Genomic DNA, 24,090 nt, shown 5'->3' with positions numbered 1-24,090 from the left:
ACATCTCACGTGGTGACGGCCAGCTTCTGTGTTATTTTGTGGTGTGTCCGGCTCGTCGGCCTGTTGTCTTCTCGTTGTTGGATTGCGGGTGCTCCTGCTGGACGTTTACTTTGTGAATATTCCCTCCCATTTTGGTCTCTCTGTCTGGGACCACCGCTGCCCCCAGGTGCACTGCTTGTCCCGGATTCTGCCCTCAGCCCCTCCAGGCCGGGACTTTGGGTTTCCATGCCCTCCTTGCCCTCCTTGTCCTCCTTGCCCCTGCAGCACCACTTCCCCAGGCTCTGGCCGCACACAGTCTCCTCTGAAGGTGCTGGCTGCTCAGCCACGGACAGCCTGGAGCCATCACCTGCTTTTGACTTTTTAAATTTCTCTGCACATTGAAGGTTTGCATTTTGGTCTAGTGGTTATCTGTGTACTTAACCCTTTTCTAAACACCTTGAATCCCCCATATGTTGCCCACACAACAGTCAATAAGATTGTTGGTTTCCTATTTTTTTTTTCCTTTTCCCCTCCTCCTGTCCTCCTTTTTTTTTTTTTTTTTTTTTGACGGAGTCTCGCTCTGTCGCCCAGGCTGGAGTGCAGTGGCCGGATCTCAGCTCACTGCAAGCTCCCGGGTTCACGCCATTCTCCTGCCTCAGCCTCCCGAGTAGCTGGGACTACAGGCGCCCGCCACCTCGCCTGGCTAATTGTTGTATTTTCAGTAAAGACAGGGTTTCACCATCTTGGCCAGGCTGGTCTTGAACTCCTGACCTCGTGATCCACCTGCCTCAGCCTCCCAAAGTGCTGGGATAACAGGGGTGAGCCACCGCCCTGGCCCTTTTGTTACACGGTTTCTACTTAGGTCCGAGGACAAACATCCATATACTAGTCTTGCACCCTTGTCCCGTAGTCTCCCACCTGCAGTCACATCCGGCGTCCACCGCCGCGGCTCTGGCCGGGTGTCTGGTCCCCATGTGGCTGGAGCCACAGCTCTCTGTGAGGCCGCGCTCGTCAGAACTGCGTTCCTGGAGCCTGAGGCTGGAGGAAGCCTCTGGCTGTGCGGGAAGTTCTTGGTCCGTGCACTGTCTGTCGCCACTTCGTGTGACTGTTTTGAGAAGTCTGGTGCACAGTGAATCTTGCCTTTGTAAGTTTTGTGACCGTTTTGCCTGGAGACTCTGAGAATTATTTTTTATTGCTGAAGTCTAATAGTTTCACCAGGATCTGCCTTCAGGTTGACCTGATGGTGCTTTTCAGTGTGTAGAAACAGATCTGCTTTCATTTCTGGAAATTTTTCTTGGATTGCGGTTTTAAATACTAGCTATGTCCATTGTGGGTTTTGTTTTGTTTTGTTTTGTTTTGTTTTAAAGACTCCAGTTCTACATAGGTAAGATTTTCTTAGTCTTTCTAACTTACCTTTTCACTTCATTATATAATTTCTGTTTTCTTTTCTTCAATGTCCCTTATTACATTTTTAATTAAAATCTATTTTCTCTTAAGGATCTTGTAATTTAGCCTTCATTTTTCATATATTTTGTTCCTTTTTTTTTTTTGGAGACAGGGTCTCACTCTGTTGCTGAGGCTGGAGTGCAGTGGCTCAATCTCAGCTCACTACAACCTCTGCCTCCCAGGTTCAAGCAATCCTTGTATCTCAGCCTCCCAAGTAGCCGGGACTACAGGTGCGCACTACCACACCCAGCTACTTTTTTCATTTTTGGTAGAGACTGGTTTTGACATGTTGCCGAAGCTGGTCTCGAACTGCTGGGCTCAAGCAATCCACCCCCCACCTCAGCCTTCCAAAGTGCTGAGATTAAAGGCATGAGCCACCACACCCAACCCATTTTGTGTCTCTTTTTTTTTTTTTTTTTTTTCAAGTAGAGATGGGGTTTCACTGTGTGTTAGCCAGGATGGTCTCGATCTCCTGACCTCGTGATCCGCCCACCTCGGCTTCCCAAAGTGCTGAGATTACAGGCGTGAGCCACCGCGCCCAGCCAATTTTCTCTCTCCTTAAAATTTCTTTTTTTAATTTAATCGACCCAATTTTATATAAAAGCTTCATTGAGGTATAATTCACATGCCATACAATTCACCTATTAAAATGTGCAATTCATTGTTTTTTAGCAAATTTATAGGGCTGTGCAATCACCAGTCACCACTACCATCTGATGTTAGAACATGGTCATTCCCAAAAAAGCACTTCCTGTACCCAGAGGTGCGCCTCATCTGCCCCCTGCCAGCCCCGGCCAAGCACTAACGCACTTTCCTCAATGCTCTATTTAGACGCACCCCATTAGGGTCCAGTTCTGCACTTAGTCCTTGAATTTCTGATTCAAGATGGGTCTCCGCCACCTCCCCGCACACCCCACCCCATAGCCTGAAACACTGGTGGAGGGTGTGGAATTTATCTTGGCGAGTTGTTCACGGGAGTCTCTGTTTCCTGGTTTGGAGGTTTGTTGTTGCTGTGGGGGACAGGCTGAATTTTTATCCATGGAAGTGTTTCCAGTTTTTAGTTTTCTCTGCTGGTTTGGTGCAGAAGACTTAGCGTCCTTGTGGCCCACGGACTCTGATTGCTGGGCCCGGGCTGGAGCTCTCCCCATCTGTCCCCGCGTGGTGACTGCTGCTTCCTCCTGGAGGCTCGCGCTGGGGACGGGGCTCTGGAGAAGGGCGCGCGGCGCTGGGGACGGGCCCTGGAGAAGGGCGCGCGGCGCTGGGGACGGGCCCTGGGGAAGGGCGCGCGGCGCTGGGGACGGGGCTCTGGAGAAGGGCGCGCGGCGCTGGGGACGGGCCCTGGGGAAGGAAGCGTGTCCCTGATTCGGCTTCCTTTTGCCTCTCAGGATTGGAGTCCAGAGCCTCTGGCCTGGCCTTCCTGGGAGTGGCTTTAGCTCGCGCTCTCCTCCTCCAGGAAGTTCTGGGTGCTCCATCCCCAAAGGCTGCCCGGGATGGTTCTGTGAGCAGGTTGGGGCTGGGCAGCCACACTTCCTCCGCTCTCGGCATTTCCCTGATGCCTTTCTGGGTAGTGACGCATCCCCTCTCCCTGCACACCACAGGGCAGTCCAGGCACCTGGAGGGTGATTGGGAAAAGCCTCGGGGAGGAGTGAGGCCATTTTGGGTCCTCAGGTCTCAGCAGCAGCAATCAGGGGAGGGGAGAGAAAAGTGGGACAGACCCGTTGAGTCCCCCTCCTCCCGGGGCAGAAGCACCACCCAGGAGCTGCTGTTAACTAAATTCTCACTTTACTGCCAGAAAATAAGAAAACCCTAAGGGTCAGGTTCTTCCTGGTGATAGGAAGAGAGAAGCCGTTTTTGTCTTCCTAAACCTATAAGGTGTTCAGAGTTCCGATGCTCTTTAGAGCTGCCTTTGAAAACACAGAAAATTAGAGAAAATACTTCAGTGACCCCTGTGAGGGTCTGTGTCCACCAGCACCTGCGGGAGCCCCACCCTGATTCACCCGTGTGAGGATCCGTGTCCACCGGCACCCGCGGGAGCCCCCACCCTGATTCACCCGTGTGAGGATCCGTGTCCACCGACACCTGCGGGAACCCTCACCCTAAATCACCCATGTGAGGCTCCGTGTCCACTGGCACCCATGGGAACCTCCACCCTAAATCACCCGTGTGAGAGTCCGTGTCCACCGACACCCGCGGGAGCCCCCACCCTAAATCACCTGTGTGAGGGTCCGTGTCCACCGACACCCGCGGGAGCCCCCACCCTAAATCACCCATGTGAGGGTCCATGTCCACCGACACCCGCGGGAGCCCCCACCCTAAATCACCCGTGTGAGAGTCCGTGTCCACCGACACCCGCGGGACCCCCCACCCTAAATCACCCATGTGAGGCTCCGTGTCCACCAGCACCTGCGGGAGCCTCACCCTGAATCACCCGTGTGAGGGTCCATGTCCACCGGCACCCATGGGAACCTCCACCCTAAATCACCCATGTGAGGGTCCGTGTCCACCGGCACCCATGGGAACCTCCACCCTAAATCACCCGTGTGAGGGTCCATGTCCACCGGCAGCCATGGGAACCTCCACCCTAAATCACCCGTGTGAGGGTCCGTGTCCACCGGCACCCATGGGAACCTCCACCCTAAATCACCACTGTGAGGGTCCGTGTCCAACGGCACCTGCGGGAGCCTCACCCTGAATCACCCATGTGAGGTAGCACGTGGGCTTCTGTGATTCCTTTGTCTTTATCTTATGGTGGATAAACTTTTAGCAGAGCTGTACACATAATTTTGAGGTCTGTTCTTTGACTCAGCATCTTCTTACAAATCTTTCCATGTCACCGTGGTTTTCATAAAAGGTGTTGCCCTGCGGAGGCGGAGGTTAAATAGTGCATTTTTGTTGGACGCGGAAGCGCAGCACTGCCTGTCTGTCCTGGGAGCAAACAGGCCAGCGGTTGGGCCGTGATATTTTGGGACCTTTACTGACCTGCACTTGAAGTTTGAGTGCCAGCCAAGGAGAGAAGAGGCTGGACTTAGTAACAGACTGGCCCTGCTGCTAGGCTGTCAGAAAACCCACCCTTTCCTGGAGCAAAGGTGTCTGTGGGCGGCTGACCCAGGTGAGCTGCAGCAGAGAACCACGAGGAGACCAGACTCCACGCCCTGCTCCTCCCCCAGTTTTATGTTTGAATTTAAGGAAACAACAGGGGCCCAGTTCTGCACAAGGCCCAGAGCCGGCCCCAGACGGACCCACGGCTCGGCCACAGCCCTGGGCTGAGGACGGGTCTGCCCAGGAGAGGAGCAAGCAGAGGGCAGGGGCCATTGGGATGATGGGCCGGGGGAAGGAGGGCCCAGGTTCTCACAGGACAGAAAAGTCTGGTGGGAATGCCTGCAGAATGTTCCAGAGCAGAGTCCCCACTGACATGGAGATGTTCGTGGATCAGCCCCGTGGGCTGAGGTTCAAGTTTCTGAGTGTGGACAAGTGAGCGGGGCTGGCACAGGCCCGGGGCTGCCTCCCCACTGCTGGGCTCCCCTGCGTGCAGCCCCTCGCGCCCACCCAGCACCACCTTGCTCTGCCCACAGTCGGCACTTTGAGTCCCTTGAGCTTCTGGGGCCGCAGCCACTGGCAGGAAAGGGCGGGGACGGAGACCGGACAAGCCGTCCAGGATCCGCAGCTGCAAGACCCGGACCCACCCAGCCCCTTTCCTCGGCTGCCTGTCGTCCGCTTTGCCCTGAGACCTTTGCTGCCCAAAATGGAATTTGGGGCAGAACCGAGAACCAGCACACCCTCCCTTCCCCTCTTTCCCGCCTGTGGAGAAGCTCAGTTGCTCACTTCTGTTAGGGTCGCCACCTCATGTCCCTGTTGAGCCTCTAAACTGGCTTCTTTGCAACAAAAGCGTTTCCACTAGTCCCTGGCTGGCCAGCTGAGCACAGGTGCATCTGGGGCAGGCACGCGTTTCCCGCCCCGGTGAAGCCTCTGGTCCCACCCTGCAGGGCGTCCCGGAGGACCTGTTGTTCTTCTACGAGCACCTCAGGAAGGGCGGCGGCGTCGTCCGTGTGGACCAGAGCCTCCTGCTGTACCGATACCACCCGCGGGCGGCCACGCACTCCGTCCTTGAGTAAGTCGGCCCCGCCCAGCCCGGGACGCCCCGGAGGCCAGGAACGGGGGAGGCGCCCAAGGTCGGGCCGGGGTTGGGGGCCGACCCCGGAGGCTGTGGTCAGGCTCTGCCTTGAGACCCAGGGTCCAGTGGGACACAGGGAAGCTGCACATCCCGAGGGTCGGGGGCTCGGGGTCTGCAAAGGAGCGTTTCCCAAGGGTGCCAAGGGTGAAGGCGGAACGGCCTCCCCTAGTTCCCAGAGGTAAAACGACCACGCACTGGGTCATTTGAAACCCTGTGCTCCCTTTAACCCGACGGGAGTCTCATGAGTAGGGTCCGGCTGGGTCCACAGGCCTGGGTGCCACAGCTGCCATGGAGGGTGGCGGAGGCTTGGCCAGGAAATCATGGTGCCCAGTGAGGACGAGCTCAGTGCTGCAGGGCCCGGCTCCCTCTCCCGCGTCACTGTCAGGCTCGGCCACGTGGTCCCAGGTCCCTCTCCCGCGTCACTGTCAGGCTCGGCCACGTGGTCCCAGGTCCCTCCCCCGTGTCACTGTCAGGCTCGGCCACGTGGTCCCAGGTCCCTTTCCCGTGTCACTGTCAGATGCGGCCACATGGGCCTGGGTCCCTCTCCCGTGTCACTGTCAGGCACAGCCACGTGGGCCTGGCTCCCTCTCCCGGCTCCCTCTCCCGTGTCACTGTCAGGTGCGGCCACGTGGGCCTGGGTCCCTCTCCCGTGTCATCGTCAGATGCGGCCACGTGGGCCCGGCTCCCTCTCCCGTGTCACTGTCAGGAGCGGCCACGTGGGCCTCTACAGCTCACAGGCTCCTAACTCCAAGGTCTGTGGCTCCAGCTGGTCTGGGGGTGCCGCGTGGCTATGTTGGAGCCATGGCAGGGGTGAGGCAAATCAGGGTGAAGCGACGTGCATCTGGAATTCCTCCCTTAGATCCGGGCGGGACGATTCCTTCCTTAGAACTGGGCAGGACACAGAGGTCTCGGCCACCTGCCTGCCGCGTGCCGCAGCGTTAACTTGGAATGCAGGCCGCTGTCCGGGACTTGTGTCTTGGCCCCTGTGGATACTCAGGGCCCCCGGAGTCTCAAGACCCTAACCAAGGTCCTCTGTGGGTGTGGGAGCCGCGAAGGTCCCGGGCTACTGTGACAGGGCTGAGACTCTCGGCAAGTTCCCAGCTCCCCAGGGGGTTTAGGTCACAGGTCACAGGTGGGGCCGGGGTGTTGGCAGGAGGGTCACGAGCTTCCCCACTGGGGGCATCATCCTCACTCCCGCCTGTTGAGGCCACCCACATCTACAGTCCTCTTCTCCCCCGTCCACACTCCTCTTCCTTCTCCCCCGTCCACACTCATCTTCTTTCTCCCGCGTCCACACTCCTCTACCTTCTCCCACGTCTACACTCCTCTTCCTTCTCCCCCATCCACACTCCTCTTCCTTCTCCCCCGTCCACACTCCTCTTCCTTCTCCCATGTCCACGCTCCTCTACCTTCTCCCCAGTCCACACTCATCTTCCTTCTCCCCCGTCCACACTCCTCTACCTTCTCCCCCGTCCACACTCCTCTACCTTCTCCTCCGTCCACACTCCTCTACCTTCTCCCCAGTCCACACTCGTCTTCCTTCTTCCGCATCCACACTCCTCTTCCTTCTCCCGTGTCCACACTCCTCTTCCTTCTCCCCCGTCCACATTCGTCTTCCTTCTCCCCCGTCCACACTCCTCTTCCTTTTCCCCTATCCATGCTCCTCTTCCTTCTCCCCCGTCCACACTCCTCTTCCTTCTCCCCCGTCCACGCTCCTCTTCCTTCTCCCCCGTCCACATTCCTCTTCCTTCTCCCCCGTCCACACTCCTCTTCCTTCTCCCCCATCCACGCTCCTCTTCTTTCTCCCCCGTCCACGCTCCTCTTCCTTCTCCCCCGTCCACGCTCCTCTTCCTTCTCCCCCGTCCACATTCCTCTTCCTTCTCCCCCGTCCACACTCCTCTTCCTTCTCCCCCGTCCACGCTCCTCTTCCTTCTCCCCCGTCCACACTCCTCTTCCTTCTCCCCCGTCCACATTCCTCTTCCTTCTCCCCCGTCCACACTCCTCTTCCTTCTCCCCCATCCACGCTCCTCTTCTTTCTCCCCCGTCCACGCTCCTCTTCCTTCTCCCCCATCCACGCTCCTCTTCTTTCTCCCCCGTCCACACTCCTCTTCCTTCTCCCCCGTCCACGCTCCTCTTCCTTCTCCCCCGTCCACGCTCCTCTTCCTTCTCATGCCCACTGGTACCATGGCTGCCTCCTTGTGCTGTGACGTGTCCCTGACACTTCAGCTCCTTTGCAACATTTCCAGAAATGCTGACTTGTGCTTTTGGGATAAACTGCGTTTCCACCTTTCCCAGTGCCTGGGCGGGGCCACAGCTTCCTCTGAGGATGTAAAAAGAAAGTCACAGGGGGCCCTGGGGAGCTGTTCTCCCTGATTAAATGAGAACTTTTTTAAATGTGAAAAATGAAAATGAACCAAATGCAGATGTTTCATCATGGCTGCTTCTAAATTTTATCTTCCTATGATGGGCCAACGTTTTCAGACCAGAGACCCCTAGGAAAGCCCAGGAGACAAGGGGCCGTCAAGGAGGCCGGTCTCAGAGGCTCCCCCACCTCGCGTGCCACCCATGGCCACAGAGGCCGGCTGCTTCCTTCTGGAGCCTGACTGCTTTCCTCTCACGTGAACCCCATGGGGCCCCCGAGCTGATGTCGCTGGATGAGGGTCAGGCTCGTCCCCCCAGAGACACCCACAGACCGGGGCTGCTGAGGACAAGATGGCGAAACCCGGCGAGGCTGTGTCACCTGGTGGGCGAGTCCCCGCAGTCGTCTGCAGGAGCTGTCCTCGCCCAGGTTGATGCCCACACACACGCGCGCACACACAGCACATGCACACAGACCATGCGCACACATACAGCACGCGCACACACACACTGCACATGCACGCAGACCACACGCACACCTACAGCACGCACACACACACTGCACATGCACACAGACCACACGCACACCTACAGCACGCACACACACACACTGCACATGCACACAGACCACACGCACATGTACACACACACGTGCGCGCACACACACGTGCACACACAGCACATGCACACAGACCACACGCACACGTACAGCATGCACACACACACACTGCACATGCACACAGACCACACGCACACGTACAGCACGCACAGCCGCACAGTACATGCAGACGTGTGCTCACTGCATACATGTATTCACACTGCACAGACCCTCACTGCACACGCGTGCACACATGCGTGTACACACATCCACACAGTACATACAGGCATGTACTCTGAACACCTGCACACACTGTACACATGTGCTCATGTACACACACATGCACTCACTACATGCATGCACTCACTACACACGCATGCACAGTGTGCACACATCCCGCACACCCCACACAGTGTGTGCGCGCCCCGTACACCCCACACGGTGTGCGCACGCGCACACATGATTCAGTGTCCTCAAGTCACTGGGACACGCATCTTCCTGTGTCCCAGGCGGAGTCAGGACTATTGAGGTGGCTGCAGAGGGTGGGGAGGAAAAGGTGGCTCCAGGCAGGACATCCCTGACCTTGCCTAAGCCCTGCAGCCCCCTGAGCTGACAGAGGGGACCCCATGTCCCCCCATCCCATTGCCTGTGGCGGTTCTGCTGCAAACAGGGGGTGCCACAGGGTTGGGGAGGAGTCCAGAGTTTATCCTGGGAGGTGGAGGCAGCAGCAGAATCGTAGAATGGACGAATCCTGCCCCGATCCCGAGGCTGAACCCACAAGGGCTCTGCTCAGGGGAGGCCCGTCACCAGCCAGCGTTGTTGTGTCTGAGACCCAGTGAGGCATGGCCCAGACCCCGTCCCGGAGGAGGCTCCCACGGACACAGCTCCCTTGACAGAGAGCAGAGGGCATCCCGGGACTCGGCCAGGGCAGGGTCTGCCGGGCACAGGGATTCAGCGTGGCTGCCTCACAGCAGCTGGGGAGGACGGTGTCTGGGACACATCCCAGGCCGTTCTGGCCCCGTTGGCCTCTGCATTGCCGAGCCCCTCTAGCCCCTCCAGCTCCTGGGCCTTTGAGACGGGGTTGGCCCAGGCAGCCCCAGGAGCAGGCTCGAGGGAGAGGTGCCCACAGGCAGGCAGCTGACAGCGATGGGGCATGTGGGGAGAGGCTGGGGTGGGAGGAGAGAGGGTGGGACGGGAAGGGCCCAGGCAGCGATGGGGCAGAGCAGCAGGTCCTAGGAAGGAGCCTGCGCCCAGGACAGCAACCTGGGGTCTGCTTGTCACAGCAGAGGCAGAAAGAACAGAGACCAGGATCCCAGGGGAGTGACAGGGTTCGGGGCAGTGACCTGAGGCAGAAGATCATGTGTAAGTGTGATTTTATGGGATGGTCGCATGTGCCCTTACGGACACAGGTTTCTCTGGGAAACTGACTTGGGTCAAGTCCAGTCCTCTGCGTCCTACAGAAATTCTGCCTTCCAGAACCTTCTAGATTCTTAAGCGACAGCTTCTCGTCTGTCCCCACCTGTTGGGGTCTGATGGAAGGGGCGGGTCCCCACCTAGGCATGTGGCTACATCCAGCTGGGGCAGGTGGCCTGACTAGGACAGCCAGTCTCTCAGGCCCTGGGCCCAGTGTCCACCCCACTGGCAGCGTCAGCGGAGCACACACCACGTCCTGAATGTTGGCATCTGTGTGCATCTCTGGGGCCCCCGGCCTGCCTGTCACCCTCTTCTCCACTGCAGGACGACCATCTGGACCCACCGCGTCCGTTTCCTGGAAGAGCAGGCCCTTCCCCGCTGGGCAGCCTTCACCATCTGGAACGCCGGCAAGCAGGGGCGCCGGCTGTACCGCAGCTTGACCGCCGCCAGCCAGCGCAAGGTGGGCACCCTGACACCCTCCAACACTGCCTGCCCCGCCCCCATGCTGCCCCACAGCACAGGCCCCAGCCTCGGCCTGTCCAGAGCTGCCCTTCTGTGCCTGTCCCCAGGTGGTGGCCTTCTGTGACTTCTGTGCCTGTCCCCAGGTGGTGGCCTTCTGTGACGTGGACGAGAACAAGATCAGGAAAGGCTTCTATTGCCACGAGGACTCTCAGGTGTGCAGGGCCGCACGGCATTACCCTTGGGGTCACCCACCTGCTCCAGGGCTGAGGGACAGCTGCCCAGAGCCTTCGCCCTTGGCAGAGTCCACCTGGGCTGTGCCAGCTCCTCGGGGCCTCCAGGGAGCCCAGCCCCCATCCCCTGGGGGAGAACCCTGCTATCCCTCGTGGGTCTGGGCCTTGGGGTAGCCCACCCTGGTCCGTTCTGCAGTCAGGTGTCAAGCAGGGGTGGTGGGGGTTGGAGTCCTGCCCTGAATGGCTGCCGCCCAAGCCCTGGCTCCTGTGTGAGGCAACTCAGTGGCTGCGTGCACCTGAGGGCGTCTCTCCTGGGAAGAGCCGAGCTCGGGCAGGACTGATGGCCACTCTCATTCTCAGGAAAGACCCAAGCCCCGAATCCCCATCCTGCACTTCCGAGCCGCCCGGCCACCCTTCGTCATCTGCGTGAAGCTGGTGAGTGTGGGGCCCTTGGCCGTGGGGGGCTTGCGGGTCTCGGGCTCTGCCACGTGGACAGCCTGCCCTGCCATGCAATGACTGTGTGGCCTGGGATGAGAAGCCAGCCGATGGTGGGCATGGGGACAGGTGCCACAGCTGTCCACAACGGCACCACAGACCGGGCTGTGAGGTGGTGGCTACTGCCCTGGGAACAGGAGGCAGCTGGAGGGTGGCCTGCACGGGTGTGAAGGGGATGGATTCTGGTCTCTCTTCTGTCTTTAAATACCTGTAAAACCAACATTTGTTAGAAACTTGCAAAGCACGAGACCCTACGGTGCCATGTCTGAGGGGCCAAGGCCAGGACCTTTAGCTCCCATGGACTGAGGTGGCCGCACCGGGGATGTCCAAAGCCCCTGAGTATGAACGACCCTTGCCTGGGGTGGGCAGGTGACAGGCACCTCGGGCTCCAAATGCAGCCTTTTTCCCCAAGCGTGGGGAGTCCAGTTGGCTGCAGGGGGCTGAGGTGAGTAGTTTTTTAAAAATTTTAAGTTCTGGATACATGTGCTGAACATGCAGGTGTGTTACATACATTTACCACATTGTGCCATGGTGGTTTGCTGTACCTGTCAACCTGCCATGTAGGTTTTAAGCCCTGCATGCATTAGGTGTTTGTCCTAATGCTCTCCCTCCCCTTGCCTCCCACCCTCCAACAGGTCCCATCGTGTGACATCCCCGTGTCCATGTGTTCTCATTGTTCAGTTCCCACTTACGAGTGAGAACATGCAGTGTTTGGTTTTCTGTTCCTGTGTTAGTTTGCTGAGGATGATGGTTTCCAGCTTCATCCATGTCCCTGCAAAGGACATGAACTCATTCCCTTTTATGGCTGCATACTATTTCGTGGTATATATGCGCCATATTTTCTTTATCCAGTGTATCATGGATGGGCGTTTGGGTTGATTCCATGTCTTTGCTATTGTGAATAGTGCTGCAATGAACACACACGTGCACGTATCTTTATAATAGAATGATTTGTATTCTTTTGGGTATATACCAATAATGGTATTGCTGGGTCAAATGGCATTTCTCATTCTAGATCCTTGAGGAATCGACATTGTCTTCCACAATGGTTGAACCAATTTACATTCCCACCAACAGTGTAAAAGCGTTCCTACTTCTCCACAGCCTCGCCAGCATCTGTTCTTTATTTTTTAAAAATCGCCATTCTGACTGGCGTGAGACAGTGTCTCATCATGGTTTTGATTTGCATTTCTCTAATGACCAGTGATATCGCATTGTGGTTTTGATTTGCATTTCTCTAACGAACAGTGATGAGCTTTTTTTCATGTTTCTTGAACACGTGTTTTCTTTTGAGAAGTGTCTGTTCATGTCCTTTGCCCACTTTTGGATGAGGTTGTTTTTTTCTTGTAAATTTAAGTTCCTTGTAGATTCTGTATATTAGACCTTTGTCAGATGGATAGATTGCAAAAATTGTCTCCCGTTCCATTCCTGTCACTCTGATGATAGTTTCTGTTGCTGAGCAGAAGCTCTTTACTTTAATTAGATCCCATTTGTCAATTTTGGCTTTTGTTGCAGTTGGTTTTGTTGTTTTAGTCATGAAGTCTTTGCCCATGCCTATGTCCTGAATGGTATTGCCTAGGTTTTCTTCTAGGGTTTTTATGGTTTTAGGTTTTAGGTTTAAGTCTTTAATCCATCTTGAGTTAATTTTTGTATAAGGTGTAAGGAAGGGGTCTAGTTTCTGTTTTTTGCATATGGCTAGCCAGTTTTCCCAGCACCATTTATTAAATAGAGAATCCTTTCCCCATTGCTTGTTTTTGTCAGGTTTGTCGAAGATCAGATGGTTGTGGACATGTGGTGGTATTTCTGAGGCCTCTGTTCTGTTCCATTGGTCTATATATCTGTTTCGATACCAGTACCACGCTGTTTTGGTTACTGTAGACTTGCAGTATAGTTTGAAGTCAGGTAGCGTGATGCCTCCAAATTTGTTCTTTTTGCCTAGGATTGTCTTGGCTGTATGGGCTCCTTCTTTGGTTTCATGTGAAATTTAAAGTAGTTTTTTCTGCTTCTGTGAAGAACCAGAAATGGTAGCTTGATTGGAACGGGATTGAATCTATAAATTATTTTATGGCCATTTTTATGATATTGATTCTTCCTATCCACAAGCATGGAATTTTTTCTTTTTTCCATTTGTTTGTGTCCTATTTCCTTGAGCAGTGGTTTGTAGTTTTCCTTGAAGAGGTCCTTCACATCTCCTGTAAGTTGTATTCCTAGGTATTTTATTTTATTTATTTATTTATTTATTTATTTATTTATTTATTTGAGATGGAGTCTCGATCTGTCACCCAGGCTGGAGTGCAGTGGCACCATCTCCAGTCACTGCAAGTTCTGCTGCCTCCCGGGTTAATGCCATTCTCCTGCCTCAGCCTCCCTAGAAGCTGGGACTACAGGCGCCCGCCACCACGCCCGGCTAATTTTTTTGTATTTTCGGTAGAGACAGAGTTTCACCGTGTTCGCCAGGATGGTCTCGATCTCCTGACCTCGTGATCCGCCCACCTCAGCCTCCCAAAGTGCTGGGATTACAGGCGTGAGCCACCGCGCCCAGCCGGTATTTTATTTTCTTTGTAGCAATTGTGAGAGTTCACTCATGATTTTGCTCTCTGCTTGTCTATTACTGGTATATAGGAATGCTTGTGATTTTTGCACATTAGTTTTGTATCCTGAGACTTTGTTGAAGTTGCTTATCAGCTTAAGGAGTGTTTGGGCTGAGACAATGGGGTTTTCTAAATATACAATCATGTTATCTGCAAACAGAGACAATTTGCCTTCCTCTCTTCCTGTCTGAATACTCTATTTCTTTCTCTTGCCTGATTGCCCTGGCTGGAACTTCCGATACTGTGTTGAATAGGAGTGGTGAGAGAGGGCATCCTTTTCTTGTGCCGGTTTTCAAAGGGAATGCTTCCAGCTTTTGCCCATATGATACTGGCTATGAGTTTTTCATAAATAGCTATTATTTTGAGATACGTTCCATCAATACCTAGTTTATTGGGAATTTTTAGCACTAAGGGGTGTTGAATTTTATTGAAGGCCTTTTTGGCATCTATTGAGATATTCATGTGGCTTTTTCTTTGGTTCTGTTTATGTGATGGGTTACGTTTATTGATTTGCGTATGATGAACCAGCCTTGCATCCCAGGGATGAAGCTGACTTGATCATGGTAGATAAGCTTTTTGATGTGCTGCCGGATTCAGTTTGCCAGTATTTTATTGATGATTTTCGCATCAATGTTCATCAGGGGTATTGACCTGAAATTTTATTTTCTTGTGTCTCTGGCAGGTTTTGGAATCAGAATGATGCTGGCCTCATAAAATGAGTTACAGAGGACTCCCTCTTTTTCTATTGTTTGGAAGTTTCAGAATGAATGGTACCAGCTCCTCTTTGTACCTCGGGTAGAATTCGGCTGTAAATCCATCTGGTCCTGGGCTTTTCTTGCTTGGTAGGGTATTAATTATTGCCTCAATTTCAGAACTTGTTATTGGTCTTTTCAGGGATTCGACTTCTTCCTGGTTTAGTCTTGGGAGGGTGTATGTGTCCAGGAATTTATCCATTTCATCTAGATTTTCTAGTTTATTTGCGTAGAAGTGTTTATAGTATTCTCTGATGGTAGTTTATATTTCTGTGGGATCAGTGGTGATATCCCCTTTATCGATTTTTATTGTGTCTACTTGGTTCTTCTTTTCTTTGCCTGGCTAGCAATCTATTTTGTTAATCTTTTCAAAAAACCAGCCCCTGGAGTCATTGATTTTTTTAAAGGGTTTTTTGTGTCTGTCTCCTTCATTTCTGCTCTGATCTTGCTTGTCTTTTGCTATCTTTTGAATTAGTTTGCTCTTGCTTCTCTAGTTCTTTTAATTGTGATGTTAGGGGGTCGATTTTAGATCTTTCCTGCTTTCTGATGTGGGCATTTAGTGCTATAAATTTCCCTCTTAACACTGCTTTAGCTGTGTGCCAGGGATTCTGGTATGTTGTCTCTCTGTTCTCATTGGTTTCAAAGAACTTCGTTATTTCTGCCTTAATTTCGTTATTTACCCAGTAGTCATTCAGGAGCAGGTTGTTCGGTTTCCATGTAGTTGTGCAGTTTTGGGTTTCTTAATCCTGAGCTCTAATTCGATTGCACTGTGTTCTGAAAGACTATTAGGATTTCCATTCTGTTGCATTTGCTGAGGAGTATTTCACTTCCAATTATGTGGTCAATTTTAGAGTAAGTGCTATGTGGTGCTGAGATTCTGTTGATTTAGGGTGGAGAGTTCTGTAGGTTGAGGGTGGAGAGTTCTGTCTATTAGGTTCGCTTGGTCCAGAGCTGAGTTCAAGTCCTGAGTATCCTTGTTAATTTTCTGCCTTATTGATCTAATATTGACAGTGGGGTGTTAAAGTCTCCCATTATTATTGTGTGGGAGTCTAAGTCTCTTTGTAGGTCTCTAAGGACTTGTTTTATGACTCTGGGTGCTCCTGTATTGGGTGCATGTGTATTTAGGATAGTTAGCTCTTCTTGTTGCATTGATCCCTTTACCATTAGGTAATGCCCTTCTTTGTCTTTTTTGATCTTCATTGGTTTAAAGTCTGTCTTATCAGAGACTAGGATTGCAACCACTGCTTTTTTTTTGCTTTGCATTTTCTTGATAAATAACCAAAGGGTGAGTGGTTGATAGAGTGAGCCAGGCCCCGAGCGGTACTGTTGGGAGGTTGTGGGGAACACACAGACAGGGGCACCCGTGAGAGCTAGAAGCACGCCACACCAGGGCGGGTCACGGTTCTCGCCCTGCAGAAGCCGTGAGGCCAGCATGTGTTGGTCTGTACTGCCCGGCCTGTGGTGAGCTGTCACACAACTCATGCAAGTCCAGGCAGCAGAACGTGAACAGAGCCTCATGGGCACAGCTTTTCGGCAATTACTAGCGCATCTCATTTTATTGCACTTCATTGTGCGTTTTATAAATTACAGGCGTGTGGCAGCCCCACTAGAGCAACCCTGTCAGTGCCACTCTTCCAGAAGCACGCCCACTCCACGTCTCCACGTCTCCTGGTGGTAATTCTCGCAATACCTCAAACTGTTATTGTATGTGTTACGGTGACCTGTAGTGTCACTACTATCTCGGGGCGCCCATAGGAAACGGTGAACTTGATTGATAAATGTGAATGTTCTGACGGCTCTGCTGGTTGGCTGTCCCTCCCCGCTCCCCACCCCCCACCCCACCACTCTTCAGGCCACCCTATTCCCTGAGGCACAACATTGAAATTAGGTCAACCAACAACCCCACAGTGGCCTCTAAGTGTTCAAGTGAAAGGAAGAGTTGCAAGTCTCTCACTTTAAATCAAAAGCTAGAAATTTTTAAGCTGAGTGAGGAAGGCACGTTGAAAGCCAAGACTGGCAGGAGAGGCCCAGCTTTCAGCCTAACAGTTAGCCAAGTTGTGAATGCAAAGGAAAAGTTATTTAAGGAAATTAAAAGTGGTCCTCCAGTGAACACACGAATGATGGTGAAACAGCCTTTTGCAGATAGGGAGAAAGTGTTAGTGGTCTGACAGATCAAACCAACCACAACATTCCCTTCAGCCAAAGCCTAATACAGAGCGAGGTCCTGACTCTCTTCGATTCTGTGAAAGCTGAATGATGTGAGGAAGCTGCGAACAAAAGTTTGAAGCTAGCAGAGGTTGGTCCACAAGGCTTAAGGAAAGAAGCCGTCTCCGTAATAGGTGTGAGGTGAGGCCGCAGGCTCTCCAGAAAATCCTGCTGAGGTCACGATGGAGGTGGCCGCGCTCAACCACAGACCTTCAGTGTAGAGGAAGCAGCCTTGAACTGGAGAAGACACCATGCAGGACTTCCATAGGTAGGGAGAAGTCAATGCCTGGCTTCAGAGCTTCGAAAGACAGTCTGACTCTTATCAGAGGCTAATGCTGCCGTGACTTTAAAACCCATTTATGCCTAGTGTTCCATTATTGGAATGCTAAGCATGCGGGAGTTTATATTCTGCTTAAGGTCACTGCCAAGGTCTGACTGCAAAATTTAAAAAATTGCAACCTCAGGCATAAATGGGTTAAGTTGAAGGCAGTGCTCACCATTCTGAGAATCGTAGGATTCTTAAGAATGAGGCTAAATCTGCTCTGCCCGTGGCTCTAGAAATGGAATGGCAAGGCCCAGGTGGTAGCACATCTGTGCACAGCATGGTTTATGGAATACTGTAAGCCCAGTGTTAGGCCCTCAGAAAAGGAGATTCCTTCCAAAATACAACAGCTCATTGACGGTCACCTGGTCACCCAAGAGCTCTGAGGCCAGTGTACGAGGGGTTCGTGTTTTCGCGCTGACACGGCCTCCGTTCTGCAGCCCGTGGGTCCGGGAGCCATTCCAGCTCTCAGGTCTTACTGAAGAAAAACACTTTCTAAGGCTGTAGCCGCCATCGATAGTGATTGCTCTGATGGATCTGAGCAAAGTAAATGAAAAACTTTGAATAACCATTGTCCAACTTACCAGGGACATTTAGATGAGTGAGCGGGAGGCTCTGAGAAGCAGTTATAAAATGCAAATTCTACAAATATCTGGTTTAGTGTTTCAGAAACAGCCTTTTCAGGATCGACTTTTCAGGAACCCCCTCCAACCCCATCAGTGCCGCTCTTCCAGCAGCACGCCCACTCCATGTCTCCTCGTGGCAATTCTCGCAATACGTCAAACTGTTACTGTGTGTGTTATGGTGACCTGTGGTGTCACTACCACCTTGGGGCGCTCATGTGAACCCCAAGGCACTTGGTGAAAACCCTTCCCAGGGAGTGGGCTTAGCGTGGAAAGGAGGTTCCTCCTCGTCCTGCACACGCCATGTCCTTGGAGGGCCCGGAGCGCCCGCGGTCACCTGTCTTGCGTGTTCTTCCAGGGGCAGCTGGCAGTGTGGCCTCACAGCACATGCTTGTTCCATGTCTTGCTCTTTTCGCATAATGTAGATTGGAGGTTATTCTGTGTGAAGCCACTGGAGCCCCTGGGCTCTACTGCTGCTGTGACCTTTCTATTCAGGGATATCTCCAGCTTATTTGAGCCGTATTAGCAAAGCGACAGGAAAACAGCCCCACGTACCCATCCCCGGAGCCAGCATGTCCACCTTCTGTGTCCTCCACGCCTCCAAATCCCCACGCTGGGGTGTGACACTCATTCTAACCTAATTTCATCCATTATTGTTTCCCTGATGTATCTCAAAGAGATAAAAATGTTCAAAAGACCATAAAACCACCATTCCACCACAGAATTCCAAATATCCAATCAATGTTCAGATCTTCCTCATTGCCTTATAAACTGCTTCATGTGTTAAGTTTGCTTGCTGGAATCCGGCAGTGTCCGTGTGACCTCTACGACACGACCTTTCTTTGTGCCTCCCCGACGCCAACGCTCTTTTCGTAGTTCAGCTAAAGAAGGGGCTTTTGCATCCTGCACTCGCCGACCGGGGCCCTGTGGTTTTGCGTGTTCTGCTCCGTCCTATTGAGAGGTGGTCAGACCGAGGCCACCTCAGGCTCCCCTGCGATTCCGTTCGGCAGGAGCACCTCGGGGGTCTTAGGGCACCTCTGTGGCGCTGCTGTTGTGCCTTCCTCCACCGTTAGCTGGAATAGTAAAGAGAAACCCAAGGTTCACGTTCCTCACTAAAACACCCGCTCTTCGATTATATGGATGTTTCATGCATTTGTGATACAGTTACTTACTGATGTACATTTTGGGCATTTTTAATCATTCACTGTTTAAAATGCTGCTGGAGTATTTGTATATATACATAATTTCGCTCAAGTGGCTCTATGTGGAATAAATTCTAAAAATTTCTGGGTCAAAGGGCACACACATTCAGCCCCAATCTTGCTGTTCACCACCTGCAGCGGCTGTGCCAACCCACCCCCACCAGCGATGGAGCACCTGCCTCGTGCCCGTACAGGGAGGGAAAGCATATTCTCACATATTTATGAACTGCTTTATTTCCCTTTTAGTAGATTATTCTTGTCATTAGCCCGTTTTTCTATTGGTCAGTATTTTCATAAGGAAAACTCTGACGTGCTGTGAATTTTTCTGCCATTTGACATTTTTATATTTATGCCATTGTGATATAATCAAATTAAATGACTTTCATTTATGGAGTTTGAGTCATTCTGAGACAATCACTCCTGGTTGTGAAATTCAAAAAACCACATTGTCCAATTTTGCTTCTGGGATTTCTACTTTTTAATTACATCTTTGATACAACTGGAATTTCTTTTGGTAAAGAGATTACAGATGCAAATTTTTCTTTCCATTTGGATACCTAATTGTCCCAACATCGTTTATATCCTGCTTTTCCAGGAATGAAATGCCATCTTTCTATGTTGGTTGTGAACATGCATTTGGCACCTGGCAGGGCCAACCCTCGTGGCGTGTGTGTGAACACATCCCTAAACCGTAGTCTAATTTACCCTATTTTTGTAGTTCACGTGAACAGAATCCACTATCTGTGTTCTTGCATCTGGTTTTCACTCCACGTGTTTGGGGTGCGTGCACATCCGCTGTGTGTGCTGTGGACTTGATCCATGTCCCATGTGCAAACGCCACCCCGCCCAGAGGCCACGCCAGGACCCAGGCCTGTGGGCCGTGGTTCCCAGTTTGCTCTTGCAAGGACGCTGTGTCCTCCTGTGTGGGAGTCCCTGCTTCGGGTCTCATCCTGGGAGTGGAAGGCAGGTCATGGGTGTGGCTGCGTCCTCAGCTTCTCTGGATGATACCCCCCAAGAGGCTGGCCTGGGAACACACCGGGAGCCAGAGGGCCCAGCCGCACAGCTTCCTCGCACTGGGCTGGGCACTTGGTCACCAGCAGTTTGGGGAATGTGTTCTCTTGGTGGTTTCAGGTGTGAGTCTGAGCATCAACCCCGTGTCCGCTGGATGCTGGAGTTCTTTCCTCTCTGGCGGTGTTTCTCATCAGGGTTCCCCACCGGCCTACTGCATGCTGCGTCTCTCCTGACCTGTAGGAGTCCTCTATGCCTCTGGCTGCTCACCTTTGTTGGTTTAATGTTCTGCAAATGTCTTCCTCTGTTTTGTGGTTTGCTTTTTCATTCTTCTAATGGAACATGTTGCTTTACAGAAGCATCTAGTTTTAACAGTCTTGTTTAAGACGGTGTCAACACGCACTGGGCTGGCCTGGTCCCTGAACTCAGGTGTGTTTCCTTTGCAAACTCGAGAGACAAGGGAGGAAGGACAGATAGCGGCAGAGCGTGTGGAAATGTTTTCCAGGCAGGATGGCTTTCATTCAAGTGACAGCATCATTTGAGTGACAACAGTGGTAGGTAGTGTAATGGATTCTGACGTGGTGGGGGTAGGGGGCACGGCCAGGCTCCGATTCCTCCTGCTGGGCACAAGGACCGAGGACTGTGACGGGAGTGCACAGTCCCTCCTGTGTCCTGCCAGAGGCCAGAGACTTGGGTCCACCACTGTGCCGGGATGTGTCCTCAAGAGCTTCTTCAGGAGGTGCTGGGGTGCAGGGCATGTCTGAAAGGCATTTCTGGACACCTGCTGTGGCCTCACACAGGAGAGCAGGCGACCTGGCCAAAGTCGGCACACAGGACAAGATAAAGCATCCAGCGACCCGGGGTCACGGCCCTCACTCCACTGCAGGGGTGGGGATGAGAGAGGCCAGAGGGGATCAGACAGGGCCAGCTGTTGATGGTTCTGAGATGCAGTTTCTGTCTGAGGGGCCTCCTCCCACGCCTGGCCTCTGCAGAGGGGTGGGTGTGTGGAGGGAAGGTGGGTCTGCCCTGGTCGAACAGCAGAGGCATTGCCTGTTAGTCTCATTCCATTCCGAGTGCCCCCAGGGAGAGTCAGCCACCTTCTGCAGAGAGGCAAGGCCAGAAGGCAGGGGCCTCCCCTCTGGTGACCACCAGGGCCTGTGGTACAAGCAGTGCCGGCTGCTGTCCTCTCTGGCCCTTGTCTCCTTCCAGCCTCTCCACTATTAGCAGAGGGGCAGAAGTTCATAGTAGACCACTTGACAGGTCGACACAGGCCACCCCCAACCCCTGGCCCTGGAGGAGGCTCCCCAGTGGCCTCCTGGAGCCAGGAGAGGTGGAACTGAGCTGTATCTGCTGCTCCCGCCAGGACCTCACAGGGGGCGCCTTCGAGGACAACCTGAGGTCGTTGCACTTGCAGGAGGGCCAGGACTTCCTTCACTTCAGCTGACGGACCCACGGCAGCCGCTCCCAGGTGGGTCTTTTCACCGAAGCACCGTCTGAGTTTGTGCCTTTATGATGCTTAATTTCCTCTACATTCTGCTCTTATTCTAATTTTCTTTACAGTTAGTCTTCTGCTTATGTTCAGCTCATTAATTTCCAGCCTTTCTTCTCTAATGTATAATTCATTCAAGACTTCAGAATCACTTTGGTGAATTCTATCTGTCGTGATTATTTTATCTTTCATTATATATTTTATAATTTTCATTATTTCTTTTAAAAACATCTTTTTAAAATTTGTGTGTACACACACACACTTGTGTTCTGTAACTGTCCACTGGGTCGAGCTTTTCTTCTTCAACCGTGCCTTATGACACTTTATTGAAATGTATCAATTCAGTAAAATACACTGTGGTAGTAGATGATCAATTTCTTTTTTTTTTTTTTTTTTTTGAGACGGAGTCTTGCTCTGTCACCCAGGCTGGAGTGCAGTGGCCGGATCTCAGCTCACTGCAAGCTCCGCCTCCCAGGTTTACGCCATTCTCCTGCCTCAGCCTCCCGAGTAGCTGGGACTACAGGCGCCCGCCACCTCGCCCGGCTAGGTTTTTTTTTTGTATTTTTTAGTAGAGACGGGGTTTCACCGTGTTAGCCGGGATCGTCTCTCGATCTCCTGACCTCGTGATCCACCCGTCTCGGCCTCCCAAAGTGCTGGGATTACAGGCTTGAGCCACCGCGCCCGGCCCGATGATCAATTTCTTCTTCAATGTTTAATATCTTCTGAGACTGGGTTACAAATGTAGGAAAATTCTATCGTCTTCCTGTTGAACTGAGCCTTTAATCATCATATAGTAATCTATTCCTAATAATTTGCCTTCCTTTAACTGGAGAACATTGTCATTAACATAGAGGTTTTAATCAATTTACATTTATTGTGCCCTAAAATATTTATTTCGTGTGTGTGTGTGTTTTGCAGCGTGTTCTGCCTTTTCCTCTTGCCATTCTTGCATATTTTGATAGTGTATTTTTTATTCTTGTTCCATTTCTCTCCTACTAGAAGTACAGAAGTTATCTTCCCCATATATTGTTTGTGACTCTAAAAACTTCAACATGCACTTAGCCAAGCTGATAACTGAATTATCTGCACTCTGTTCCAGGAGAACATAAAGACTTAAGATGCTCTAAATTCAGCCACCAACTCTGCTGCTGACTTATATGCTGCTGTTGTCCATTTTAAGCAATTCTATATGCTTTAAAAAATCCACATATCAGCCATCTTTCTGTTTTTATGGTCACAGTTTATTGCTTTCCTTGCTCCACATTCCTCCAACTATCCAACTGTGATCATTTCCCTCCTGCCTAAAGTTTATCCACTAAAGCAGTGGTTCTCAACCAGGGATGAATTCACACCCAGAAGATATTTGGCAATCTCTGGAGACATTTTTTTTTTCCTTTTGTCACAGCTGGGTAGGGGGATGGCTGCTGCCATCTGGGATGTTGCTGAATAACCTGCAATACACAGGACAGCTCTCACAACAAATAACTCAACCCCAAATATTAAGCCAAGATTAAAAAAAACCAAACATGCATTAGAACAGCATATTTTTATCTAAATGACTTAATTTTGTTCTCTTCTTTAATGTTATGCTATGGGCACAATTCAAGCAACTTAACAGCTATTTTCTCTCAGCCTAATGAAGATCTTGGTCTACTCCTTCCTCAGCTTCAGGGCTGCTGCTGGGAAATTGGTAGTCATTTATATCACTCTGTCCTTCTTACAGTTCTGCAGTTTCACTGTGGCAAGTCTAAATGTGTGAGACTGTTAGGCTTCTGTATCTGGGGACTGTTGCATGTCAGTATGGAGTATCTGCATAATTTCATTCATTCCGAGACCCCAATTACCCAAACGTTAGACATTCTTCAATGTCTCTTGATGTTGCTTTCGTCTTTTCCAGTTCTCCAGATAATTTTTTCAGATCTTCCAGTTTTCTAACTCTCTCTTCAGCAGTGTCTAAGCTATCCATTGAGCTTTTAATTTCACTTCTTACATTTTTAGGGGCTCTATTTTTTTTCAAATCTCTTCTTGATAATTTCTAGCCCTTTTCAAAAATGTACTCATAGCCTACATTCTTCCAGAGAAGTTTTATATTTGCATCTTCTGCCCCTTGTCTGGAAATACCACTGGTCAAGGCCAAGTCAATCGAATTTTCCACTTTAGGAGTTTTGGAGATCGTACAGTTAGTATTAATTCAGGCCACTTCAGGGGAGATTGAGATAAGAGTCTTGTGCTGTTCCTTTGAGAAAGATGTATTTAGGGTCCCAGCTCTATATAGGGGTCTCCTATTAGATCTGGCCCTGGGCCTTACATCCTCTCATCCATTCTGCTATCAAAACAGCATGACTGGACTCCAGGGCTCAGCAGAAACCCTCAGGATCTCCAAGATCTCTGCTTTCACATGGAGGGTTTCTGGTTTGTGCCTAGAATGTGTCTGTGGGTGCACAAATCCTGCACCAGCTCCCCGGTTCCAGGGATACTGGCTTCTTGCTGCTCTCTAAACTCACAAAGCTTGCTCCACTTCTGGGACCACAAGCATTCTCTTTTCTGCCATTGGGCAGTTTGTTTGGACTTCTGCCCAAATGCTGCCCCTTCAGAGCAGTTTTCTGAACACCTCTCCTAGGGGTCAACACCCAACACACCGTTGCATTGCCCACTTTTTCTTCGTAGTGCTCAGTATTGCCTGCCTTGATGGTGCTTGCTTGTTCATTTGCTATTGTCTGCCCCAGCTATCATGTGAGCAAGGGGT

At 51.7% G+C, this 24,090-nt stretch overlaps 2 protein-coding genes and 1 pseudogene across 51 annotated transcripts in view; all 3 read left to right on the top strand.

Moving 5' to 3' along the window:
• Window positions 1–24,090, top strand: part of B3GNTL1 (UDP-GlcNAc:betaGal beta-1,3-N-acetylglucosaminyltransferase like 1) — a 149,334-nt gene that overhangs the window by 122,964 nt on the left and 2,280 nt on the right. For 20 of the 50 annotated variants that reach the window (XM_077973470.1, XM_077973471.1, XM_077973459.1 and 17 more), the window contains 5 exons: window positions 5,409–5,533; window positions 10,290–10,425; window positions 10,571–10,639; window positions 11,018–11,092; window positions 21,219–21,323. In XM_077973470.1, coding sequence (XP_077829596.1) covers window positions 5,409–5,533; window positions 10,290–10,425; window positions 10,571–10,639; window positions 11,018–11,092; window positions 21,219–21,299 — 486 coding nt within the window. In that variant the 3' untranslated portion in view covers window positions 21,300–21,323. Of the gene's footprint in view, window positions 1–5,408; window positions 5,534–10,289; window positions 10,426–10,534; window positions 10,640–11,017; window positions 11,093–16,085; window positions 19,238–21,115; window positions 21,324–24,090 lie in introns of those variants that run through there. The other 30 variants (XM_077973450.1, XM_077973449.1, XM_077973443.1 and 27 more) reach the window with 5 other exon arrangements.
• RAB40B (RAB40B, member RAS oncogene family) overlaps window positions 9,223–24,090 on the top strand; it is a 300,307-nt gene continuing 285,439 nt past the window's right edge. The window contains exon 1 of the mRNA XM_077973495.1: window positions 9,223–9,226. The gene's annotated coding sequence lies outside the window, so the exon portion shown is untranslated. The remainder of the gene's footprint in view (window positions 9,227–24,090) is intronic.
• On the top strand, window positions 19,305–20,224 carry LOC114673234 (uncharacterized; annotated as a pseudogene).

The sequence above is a fragment of the Macaca mulatta genome, chromosome 16 (assembly GCF_049350105.2).
Source record: "Macaca mulatta isolate MMU2019108-1 chromosome 16, T2T-MMU8v2.0, whole genome shotgun sequence".
Classification (NCBI taxonomy): Eukaryota; Metazoa; Chordata; class Mammalia; order Primates; family Cercopithecidae; genus Macaca; species Macaca mulatta.
Note: the sequence above shows the minus strand (reverse complement) of the source record. Positions and strands in the feature narration are given on the sequence as shown.